Raw genomic sequence first — 12,113 nt, forward strand, 5'->3', positions numbered from 1 at the left:
AGAGTTGGTATTATGATTGAAGGATTATCAAGAAGAATGTAGTTAGGGAAATGGTCTAAGAAGACAGCTTGGAATGTATTGGCAATAGGACAAGATTGGTGAATGGTTATTGTTTGTGAAATCACATGAGGATGAACAGGAACTTATGTGTCCTTTTCCTCAGTGGCCTTTTGTTGCCATTCATAGTCTATGGAATTTTCTGTGTCTGATCTGACAAACCATTTTCAAAATTGCGTCTGCCACCTCCACCCAACTCCACCATCTCCATCCATTTGGATGATTTTTGTTCCACCCTTGATAGTTGATTAGTTGAGACTCTACACTTTATAGGGTAAGAAAAAGTGGAATACCTACCTCCACGTATCTCGAGACTCTTATCTTCAAAAGAAATTGATGATGTAAAATGTGATTTAGTAACTTGAAAGATATGGTAAAAAAGCACGCACGTTTAGGAATTTGGAATTTCTTGATGTATCCATGTAAGTTATAAGCAAGCACGTTTAGGAATTTGGAATTTTATGTTAGTTGGAGTATGTTCTACAATGTGTAGTCAAACATGAAAAGGTTGGTACCTACTCCAGAACAGTTCGATGACCTTTTGAGCTCATAGAAATGTGATGTGGCCCCATAGGGTTAAGAAAAAAGCATTTTTTTTTTCTGGTTTTCACCCGATGTCTGGTACCCATATTGGAGCCTGACTAAATCCGGATTCGCACCGAGAAGTCCCACATTGGGGAGTAAAACGCTTCCTAACAAAGGCGACTCCATACCCAAGGCTCGAACCTGAGATCTCTGGTTAAAGATGAAGGAGTACTTACTACTCCACCACAATCCTCATGGGTAAGAAAAACTAATTAATACACCATCTGATCTTACTCTTCATTTTTATAAAATAAAAACTAGAGAGACGTTATATTCAAAATGAAACTAGTTCTGCTGCCTAATAGAACTTATACAGATGACCCGAAAATGATTTGATACGCCCTTTAACATGTTTCAGACCAAAGATTACTGGTTTTTTTAAAAGGAGAGGCCGGAGGGGCTGAGAACAAAAGAAAAAGGGATTTTTATCTTCCTATGCCACATATGAAACCTTATTATCCTTAATGTTTAAGGTTTGATTTAATTATACTTAGTATACCAAATTATCAATCCTTATACCATACTTAATTAAGGGTCTAATTAATGAGCAGTTTTTACTCCTTAATTAAAGATGTCCATATATCCCACGTTTCTCTATCCCCTAATTCCTAAGATCTGCGCCGCTTCCCCCCTCCCCTTTCTTCCTCTTCTCCATTCCTTCTTCTTCTCAAAAAATACAGAGATGGAAATTGCAATTTTGTTACGTACGAAATAGTAAGGCCCACACTTTCATATTTCTTTTCGGATTCAGAATCATATTCTTATGGTTTTACGATATAGAGCTACTGCCTTTTTGGTATGTAAGCAAAAGCAATCTAGGGCACATGCTTTCATAGTTTTCCTACTTCTTCTCGGATTCAAAATACTAACTATTATAGGATTATGGTTTTACTATAAAAGCAATCCCTCTCAATTTTTCCGTTGGAGAAGAGAAGCATAAGCCCAGCCTCAGGCGTGTCAAATATTGATATCCATCTCAAAATTCTATACAATATTTACCTTCAAATCACCTCTGAAACCAATCAATCCCCTACCCCTTCTTCTGACTTTGATTCAAAGATTCAACTTTTAAAGACTAAGCTTCACCCTGAAACCTTAAATTGTTTTGTAGTTTTTTTTTTGTAGAAATTTTGTAGGTGAAGAGAAAATTTTGTAGTCAACATTTTTTTCCAACATAGATTGTAGTTTAATTGTAGTATAAATGTAGTAATTTTGTAAATACCCTTAAAAACAATACAGCTTTATACAATACTAAAACTGATTTGTAGTTTATTTGTAGAAATTTTGTAGATGGAGAGAAAATTTTATAGTCAATATTTTTTTTCAACATAGATCGTAGTTTAATTGTAGTATAAATGTAGTAATTTTATAGATACCCTTAAAAACAATACTGATTTGTAGTTTATTTGTAGATAAATGTAGGAATTTTGTAGATATTAACATAAAATCAGACTTTCATAGAATTTGTAACATAACAATTTTAATAAGCTCCCCCTAATTCCTAAGACCAACGTCGTTTCCCCTCTCCCCTTTCTTCCTCTTCTCCATTCCTTCTTCTTCTCAAAAAATACATGAGACCTATTTTTTATAATCATATTTTTCCCATTCAATTGTAGTATGATTGGGCTTTTGGACATGATTGAGTGTTGTTGCTGAGGTATTGTTCTATATTTTATTATATTTTTGATTTGTGGATTGAGAAAAAAAAGATGAAGAACAGAGTATCGACAGTATTGGTTTCTACAATTTGACTTGATTTTGTTGAATAACTGTCACACCTCCTTTTTGCGCGTCTACCCCGAAGGATAAATGCGTGAGGGAGTTTTTCCAATTTAAGTGATAATATTCGAAATGAGATTATTTATTCATTCCAGAGTCGCCACTTGGGAAAGGTTTGGCTTTAGGTGTCCCAAGTCACCGGTTTATCTTGAATCCCAAATCGAGGAAAATATTCGACTTTCCAAATGAAGTCTGCAAACCAGAAATTCTAAGTAAGGAATTCTGTTGACCCGAGGGAAGGTGTTAGGCACCCCCGAATCCCGTGGTTCTAGCACGGTTGCTTAAATTGTTATAATGGCTAAATATCTGATTTTAATACATGTTATAACTTGTGTGCTTTTATTAGGTTTAAACCGCTTTTATTATTATTTATTTTTTATGGAATTGCAACGTCGTGAAAATGCATTTCGAACCACGTCACAATCAATGCGCCCGTGGTTGTTAATACATTCCGACTCCGTTGAGATTTGGATTTGGGTCACATAAATGCGCACCCGAATTTTAAGAATGTAATTTAATTAAATCGCGCCTAAAGAGTCTAACGCGTTGTTATCTTTGGGGAAGGCAGTGAAATTTACTAAACAATCCATCCCAAATTCTAAGTATTTTATTATGACCAATTATTGAGGGCCCCGCAATTTGCATTTTTTATTTGGCGAGGCGCGCCTCATTTTATTTTAAAGGTAGTCCTATAATGACTATGTTTTCTATTTCGTTTGTCTCTAAAATAAATGAAGAAAAGGTCCTACTTTATTTACATACTTACGAGTTATTATAGTTAAGTTTCGAACATGATTCGTTAAATCTAAAATGAACGTAGTAAGAGCAGTCTGTTTGACAGTTATGGGCCCAGGCCCAATGTGCATGGCGTGAAACTAGGCCTGGGCCATCCTTATTCCAATTGGGCCTAGTTAACTTATTTTTACATATGTTTGACATTTACAAAGGGGCTGAAATGTGAACCTGTGTTATCTAATTAAACAATGTTCCTATAAGTTTCAAAACAAGCCTTTTGTTCCATGGGGTAACTATTAAATATTTAGAAATAGTCTAAGAGGCCTAACATGTTTTTTTTGTTTGAGATATACTATTTAACAAATAATACTGAAACAACAGAATATGTTTTCTACAACATCACTCCATTTTAACTAAGCGCACAAGGGAGGAAGTTTACAACTAAACTACTACAAAACATTTGTTCAGTTATACATAGCCCACATCTATGTGATTCTAGTAGAAGACATGAACTATTATATGTATACCGCTTAATGTTCAATATACAACTAAAAGGTATTCAAAAACAACTTCAACTCTTCATTTTTCATTCATGCTTCAAATTTCAGCTTACATTGAACCAGTGGATCAGTTGTGTACCTGATATTGGAAAGCAAAAGAAGAAGAGAAGTGATCAGTGCAGCAGCAGTAGTGTAAATACACAGCAACAACAGGTTCAGCAACACAACAAAATCCTAGGAAATCGAAGTATGACCCAAAAGAAACACTCTGAATCGATCGAGATCAGTGACAGAAAATCCGAGCAGCAGAGGCGGGCCAAACCAAATTTCAGAATGGTTTCGAGAACCAAATAAGATTGCAGAGATGACTCCAAACAAACCAATATGCCCAACAAATGAATCCAGCACCCACAAGCCAAACTCAAATGAAACAGAAACAAATCGAATGACTCGCTACTATGGTTCGAATGAGTCCAATGACTCCAAACTTCTAGTACTGGACAGTGTTTCTCCTTCTAAAAAAGGAAACTATGTTCTGGTCTTTTAAAAGAGATATAGGAGCTAAACTTCCAATGGGATATTGAAAACAAATTCAAAGAAGAGAAAGAAGTCAAACAGTATTTTTCTTTTGCTCTCCAAAAGCTCCCTTTTCTTCCCCCTCCCTGGATGTCCTGAACCCTTCCCCTTTTATAACCCAAACTGACCTCCATTCCAGCCTGTTAAAACCAATTAAAAACTGACCCCCCATGCTTCCTTATTCTATTTTTTTTTAAAAAAAAAGCACTCATTCTATACCCCTTTTCGGATGTACCTCTTTTCAGTTTTTTAAAGTCTGAAAGGCCTGTTATTCTCTGCAGACCATTAGTGGATGTTCAAATAATATTTAATTCTAATCAAGCATGGACAAATGAATTGATTAATTCAAACGCATCTGACCACACATGGCTTCCACTAACAGTTTTAAAGCAGTGAATTAAATCCATTTCATAAGTTAAAACAATCCCTAGACTGATCGATAAAGGGTACAGATTGACTCAATCAGAATTGAAGCAATATGAATCAAATTGTCATCAGGTTATTTTAACATTCAAAACTGCGAGACTAATCGACGACACTTATTTAACAGACTATATATTACAATATATACAATCGATAACAAATAATCGAACTCGAACAGGCGCGGGGGTGATTTCATACTGATAGACACAGTGATTTTATGAAAACCTAACTAATCGACAGAGCCTATTCGACTCGATTACACAAACTGTAATTACACGCAACAAACGTGCAGAAGCAAATTCGACCAAATAAAAGGTCCGGGCGAGATGGACAGAATAGTCGACACAATTGAAAACAACTCAAACTGACATTTAAACACATAAACAAACATCAACAGACAAAAACATGGAACTGACAAGGAAAAGAAAATACCTTAAGAAATTGAAGGTTAGACGACCCCGTCTTGGACTCTGACTCGGACCTCTTTTGGGGTCGAATGGTCCTTAATCAAGTGTTCTCAACGGAGAACACTTCGACTAAGGTCTATTAGACCCCAAACCTCTGCTAATTTGGACAAATTCCTGGTTATTGGATTTCTAGGGTTCTTGGGGCTCAGATTAGGGGTTCGAGCTTTTCTGGTTCGATTCGAACCAAACCAAGCTTGGTTTGGTCACGAGGGAGGTCAGGGGAGTAACTGGTATGGATTTGGGGTGGTTTGGCATAAGTTGAGGTTTGGCTCGAATCTTCAAATGAAGATTCGAGACGATGGGGGAAGATTTGAGACAAGGGAGTAACATATTTGGAACGGGGGTGGTCAGATGGTTTAGGGGTGTTAATCTGGTGACCGGTGGCATCGATGCCGCCGGGTTTCAGGCGATGGGGTAAGGTGGCGGCGCTAGGGTTTCATGGGGAAGTCTGTCTCTGAGTTCAGAGAGACGAGAATGAGAGATGGGGGGTCTGGCTTAGGGGGGCGTGGGGTAAGGGATTGGGGTTATATAGTTAGGGGGAAATTTGATCTGGGCCGTCAGATCATTCAAGATAAATGGCCTGGATTGATCAACTTAATGGAAACGACGTCGTATGGGTTAAGTGAGACCGGTGGGTCTCTGGGTGAGACGGGTCGGGTTAAGGCGCGGGTATGGAGACGTGATCTTGGCCATTGATCAATCTGAGATCAACGGCCCAGATCAAGTGTGATCAAAACGACGCCGTTTGGACGTCTCTGAGATTGGCCTATCTGGACCAGGCAAAAAACAGTGCTTTGGGCCTGATTTTGGGTCCAAATTAAATGGCCCAATCCCGATTTGTCCAATTTTAACTCATTTCTTTTCTTCTTTTAATTCCTTTTCTAAATACTAATCTACCAAAAATCCTAAAATAAGTTGTAAAACTACAATTATATTAAAAAGACATTAATTGACTCACACAAGATCAAACATTAATTAAACAAAATCACACCATTAAACAATAAAATGACAAAATTACCAAAATAATATTTTTTTGTGATTTTCAATCATTTAAAAACCAAATACGATTTAATTCCTAATAGTAGAATAAGATCCTAAATTTATACGCAACAAATTTTTGTATTTTTAATTAATAAAAACAAACAATCAAAGACAAAAACTACAAATAACTATCAAAAAATGCCACGCAAATTCTCAACATTATACACAAAAACAATTTGTTTTATTTTTTGATTTCTTTTGGAGTAGTTGTCGTGGAAGCAAAAATCACGTGCTCACAATAACTGGTCGCCTTTTTAATGTCTGGATTGAGGAAGAAACTCGACGAACTGATTTCTACAATTTGATTTCAGTTTGTTGAAGCTTTTCGTCTTTTTTTTTTTGAATTACGAAAAAAATTTGGGAGAGATCAAATAAAGGATTTGCGTTCAAATTTGAACTGAAGGACGCTAAATCAATTAGGATATTCTTTTCCTGATTTTTGGCGCGCCATATTAGGAAGATTCAGCTACTATTAATTACTAATTAATGAATGGTATAAAAATTGTAGAAAAACAGTGCACATGTCGGGTAATTTACAAAATATGCACATATTTGGTAATAAAGTTTTATTACTAGTATAGGAAGGAAAAAATCCCAAAGAAAAAACAGAAGTACTAAATTAAATTGGAAGCTCCTTTATTAATTGCTACATACATTGAATATAATGTGAATGGTTAGAAAACCTCAAATCACATCAACTCTCAAAATTTCCTAAAAAGAGATGTCACAGCCTATACCTGAAAAAATAAACATTAGAAATGATGCATACTAAATGTGCAATGCCCATGCACTTCCATTTCATTCAAAGGCAATAGCCACCAGCACCTTGATTTCCTAACTGGACAATTCTTTTGCATCCATCAATTGTATCATTTGCTACATAATTGATTATTCACTTTGCTGGCAATCTTGCTACAAATCCAGAAGGCAGCCAAGAAAAGCACTCGTGTGTAGAGTCTCAATGCAGATTGCCTGGTCAGCTGATTTCTTTCCCCTCAAGTAACCAAATGTGACAGAGATCTTTAACTGTCAAAATAACCATCTTAGGCATGAAAACTTTAAAAGAATGGCTTGGCTTCAAGTGAGAATCAGGATCAGGCTTCATAGACTATGTGATCAAGCCCAAAGAAGCCCTTCAGAGCCAAATTCCATGTTAGAAACTGGACTATCACCAAAGTTCTGTTGATTGGTTGCTTCACTTTGCTCTATGGAATCAACATATGCTCCCATAAGATCAGATGATCTTTCAGCTGGAATGCCATAGTCTTTGAGAATACTAGCTGAGGCGTCTAGGGCTGCCTCCCTTTCCAGAACGACCAAAAAATTGTCTTCAAATTCAAACACTAAATATTTGCCTTTGCAAGCTGCACGAGCAGACAAATCTGTAACTGCCCCAATTCAAGAGAAAGAGAACTCAAACTATGTATATATATTAACACTTACAATCCACTAGATGAGCCAAATGGTGAATGTTTTTAATTCGGGTGCCATTCAACTTCAAGACCTGCCAATAAATTGAAAACTGAGACTTCACTGAAGAAGCATACAACAGCAACGACTATGTCTCATTCCAAAGCTAGTTGGGGTCAGCATATGAATCCACTTCATTGAAGAAGCATATGTGACTAATTTGAAATTTGATGTTCACACCAATTACAATTTAACTGGTAGGATTGTAAAATAAATGTACATAAGTAACTTGCCTGCTCATTGCTCATATCCTCATACCCAATATTTACTTCATTCGCCAAGACCTACAAGCAAAATAAACCATTAAAATATAGAATTATTTTACGTAAATTAACCTCTCGGCATCATCTAGAGGTGATAAAATGGGTTAAGTGATAAAGTAGCCTCGAACACCAAGGGTGATAATGGCAGGCTAAAACCCATTTAACCTTAAATCATCACCCTTAGGTTATGTCCGCTGCTCCTGTTCCCCCACCATGGCCCAGGATACTTTCATGTCCAGTAATGAACAAGAGAAAGGATCTACTAGTCACTATATCCGCAAATCAATTTACAAAGGCCAAAACTTACTCCATACACACCTGGGATAGTACAACAATCTGTTGCCCTTCGAACTTGGCCAAAGAGTATCGAGCCTTGGTCAATAGTTTCAGCTAATAAAATTAAAAGAAAACAATCACGACAACAAAGTATTTCTAATCATTGACTTATCAAAACAAAGAAACAAAAAGAAAAATAAAATAGTTCTAATTATAGTGAGCAATCATCATTTTGTGAAGACTCACCCCAATGCTATCTTCTTCTTCCCTGCCAAATAAAGTATGAAAGTTTTTTTATCAGAGGGAGAACTCTTATACTAATAGGTACTAGAAAACTAGCAGATTGCTAGCTCCATATAACAATATGAAGAATTCTGGCAAATCTTACTCTATTAGTGGTTCGGATAGTGGTGTAAAGACCAAGCCTGCAACTATTATGTATGAAGGTTGACCACCTTCTATATGATAAGGAACCTTCAGATGAGAGCAAACATATCTAAATAAATTAAACTGAGATTCAAGTGTTGGTCAACAAAAAGACTGAGGGTCAGCTAACATTTCTTTTATACCAAATGCACACGCGGCTTCAGAACTGCTTGAACTTTCATGAATTCTCCAGCTCTTATAATACCAAGCTCAACTGAATCACCACTGAATCTGAAAAGGAAACAACAGTTTTGTAAGATATACAGTAGCAAGTGCATACTTAATAAATCGACATGCAGGACCAACAATGATATGGAAGATTGGGAAATTCTGGAGTTTGATATCAAGGATTCATTGAAATAGTAGCATTAGGCTGATATCCATTTCAAGGTCATCAAGGAAATAGAAATGGATCCACTGGGAGAAAAAATAAAAAAGACTATTCAACCCTCACAGTATACAAAATGATAAGCATTCCCTGCTAGCTTTGGCAAACTTAATTTAAGGGCAGAAACCTAAGTTGCTCGGACTCGGGTGCGGGCATCCGATACGGGCACGGATCCGAGTGTCGGATTCGGCAGAATCTAAATTTTAAGATTCGGGGGTGTGGATACAGGTAAGGATACGGGTGCAGGGATTCGGCTAAAAGATTCAAAATTATAAAAAATAGAGCTATAAGTCCGAACTCAGAACACGACCCCTTGAATTCTTGGTTTTTCTAGAACACGAAGTAGCAAATATGAGACAAAAGTACTACAATATTGAAGGTATGCCATTTCGCATGTCCTAAATCTGTTTTATTTTTAATTTTAAGAAATCAAAATCTCAATTTCCCTCCAAATTTGTCGATGGACTTAGGTCCAAGTATCCGAAGTTAGTTGATCGAATCCAGGACGTATTCCGCTCCCGTCCCGTGTCGAGACGGGTGCGGCACAAAAAACGAAGAGTCTGCACAACTTAGGCAGAAACTTATGTGGAAAAGACAAAGAGGGAAGTGGTGTCCTGAAAATTGGTAATTACATAAACTAACCAGTCTCAGAGTTTGTCATTCAAACTGAACATTAAGTGCATAATGTTTGTCAAACTTATAATAAATAAATAAAAAAGATGTTTGTCAAACATACTAATGTCCTTAAATGCAAATTTAACTTCTTTGCAAGTAATTGAACTTTACTTTTGACTAATGAGATAGCGAAAAGCTATACGTTCACTTGATCGAAACGGCACTGTTCCTTCAGACCCAACATGAACACCATCAAAACTAACAATGACGTCGCCCTGAAAAATGCACCAAGTATCATTTAACTTAGTGACATTACCAAAATAACATGCCTGTGAAACAATTAAATCCAAACGAAATTTCCTACTAACTTAACACCATAAGAATGGGAAAAATCAAGTAAATCAAATAGACAGGTGACATGAATCCAGATACCGACAGAATATCCATGTCGCCTAACTCATTTTCACACCTTAAAGTGTCATGTCTTGAAATCACTTGAGTTCCAGCACCACATCAATGGTGCATGTTACTCGATGTTGTGAAAGTAGCAATTAATAAAAAGAATGTACAAACTATTGTGAGCACGTGATTTTTGCTTCATGAAAACTACTCCAAAAGAAATCAAAAAATAAAATAAAATTTTCTTGGTGTACAATTTTTAGGATTTGCGTGGCATTTTGTGGATAATTATTTGTGTTTTTGTCCGTAAATGTTTACTTTGTTATAGTTAATTGAAAAATAAAAATATATATATATACATATTGCATACATATTTAGGATTTAATTATGCATTTAGGAATGAATTAAACAATTAATTGACTCTAAAAGGAAAATCATAAAAATATGCATTTTATTCTATTTTGTTGTCATTGTGTGATTTTTTTTAAAGATCCTAATTTGTGTGCTAATTGTTGTAAGTGTTAATTAATATTTGTGTAGTTTTATTTTTTGATTGTTACAATTTAATTATGAATTGTGTTTAAATTGATTAAAAGAAGAAATGAAAAGAGTTAAAAATATAGGGCCAATCAGATCTGGGCCAGAAATTTAGACCCAAAAATCAGGCCCCAAACGTTCCAAAAAACCCGGTCAAATCCAGTCCACCTGCAATTAATCCAAACGACGCCGTATTGGCGTCTCAAATCTGAGTCGTTGATCAAACTGGATCGAACGATCCAGTTCAGCCCCTGCATAGTTGAAACGACACCGTTTCAAATGATCAATCTGAGCCATCCATTTTTTTTGATCCAACGGCCTCAAGGCCTCAACACGACCCGATCCACTTCACCCCCGGACAACCCATTCCCCAACTCAAACCAAACGGTGTCGTCCCCTTTAAGTGAATTAATCCAGGCCGTGGATTGTGGTTGATCCAACGGCCAAGATCAAACCACCCCTCCCCTATATAAACTCAATCTCCTAACCCAGGGTGCTCCCTCGTCTTCCTGTTCATCATCGTCTTTGAGACGATGCCCCCCCCCCCAAACCCTAGCCGCCCTAGCTCCCCCTCGCCTGAAACCCGGGGGCAACTACGTTGCCGGTCACCAAACCAACACCCTAAGACCACCTGACCACCCTCGATCCAAATCTGGTAACCGTTTAGCTCGAATCTTCCTGGAACTTCTCGAATCTTCATTTGAAGATTCGAGCCAAACTCAGATCCAAACCAACCAATCCCTAATTAACACCACAGCACCCCCTAACCACCCTCGTTACAGATCTGTTGGTTGTTCACCTCGAATCACCCTACAGCTTCTCGAATCTTCAATCGAAGATTCGAGCAAAACCTAAACCTACCCCAAATTCGTACCAGATGACCCCCAGACCTCCCTCACCCTTGAACCACCACTGGTTCCCTTAGAATCTGCCTAGAAATGTTCAAACCCTAAATCCGAAAAAAACAGAACCCTAAAATTCCAAAGCTTGGGGTCTGTCCGATTAAAGGAAGGGTTGGGGTCTAATAGACCTTAATCGAGGTATTCTCAGTTGAGAATACTTCGATTAAAGTTTGTTCGACCTCAAAAATGTCCAAATTCGAGTTCGAGCCTGGGTCCGTATAGTTTTGAGGTTTTGAGGTATTTTTCTTTTTTCTTTATTCTGTATTTATGATTTTTCTATCTATGTATCTGTTTAGTTTAGTTTTATTGATTTTTTCCATGCTTTTTCAATTCATCTTCGCATCTCCAATAGACCTTTTATTTGGTCGAATTCTTCTGATCATTGATTAAGTATATGTTGTGAACTGTATAGTATAAGTGATTAATTTTATCAATTAGTTGGTTGTATTACAACTCACTGTTTCTGTCAAATAATACTCGAATCACATATGTTTGTTTTTCTGATTAATTGTCGATAATTTCTCGAAAAATTAGAGAAAAACATGATAGTAATTCTTGGTTGTTTTTCCAGTGGGTTTACCATTTTTCTTTTTGTCTTCTGTGATTAAATGTGTAATGAATTGAACATGTTATTTTCAGTCTTGTTTGTTTTAACCAGATTACTCGTTTATCTC

The 12,113-nt window shown here is 36.6% G+C and overlaps 1 protein-coding gene across 3 annotated transcripts in view; it reads right to left on the reverse strand.

The window, feature by feature from the left end:
* Positions 1–6,778: 6,778 nt before the first annotated feature.
* LOC104219576 (protease Do-like 2, chloroplastic) overlaps positions 6,779–12,113 on the reverse strand; it is a 30,358-nt gene continuing 25,023 nt past the window's right edge. For all 3 annotated transcript variants that reach the window (XM_009770274.2, XM_009770275.2, XM_009770273.2), the window contains 8 exons: positions 9,773–9,876; positions 8,742–8,829; positions 8,561–8,646; positions 8,419–8,440; positions 8,215–8,286; positions 7,867–7,917; positions 7,607–7,667; positions 6,779–7,527 (listed from right to left, as the gene is read on the reverse strand). In XM_009770274.2, the coding sequence (XP_009768576.1) occupies positions 7,280–7,527; positions 7,607–7,667; positions 7,867–7,917; positions 8,215–8,286; positions 8,419–8,440; positions 8,561–8,646; positions 8,742–8,829; positions 9,773–9,876 (732 nt within the window). In that variant the 3' untranslated portion in view covers positions 6,779–7,279. The remainder of the gene's footprint in view (positions 7,528–7,606; positions 7,668–7,866; positions 7,918–8,214; positions 8,287–8,418; positions 8,441–8,560; positions 8,647–8,741; positions 8,830–9,772; positions 9,877–12,113) is intronic.

Source organism: Nicotiana sylvestris, chromosome 6, assembly GCF_000393655.2.
Source record: "Nicotiana sylvestris chromosome 6, ASM39365v2, whole genome shotgun sequence".
In the NCBI taxonomy this organism is placed as follows: domain Eukaryota; kingdom Viridiplantae; phylum Streptophyta; class Magnoliopsida; order Solanales; family Solanaceae; genus Nicotiana; species Nicotiana sylvestris.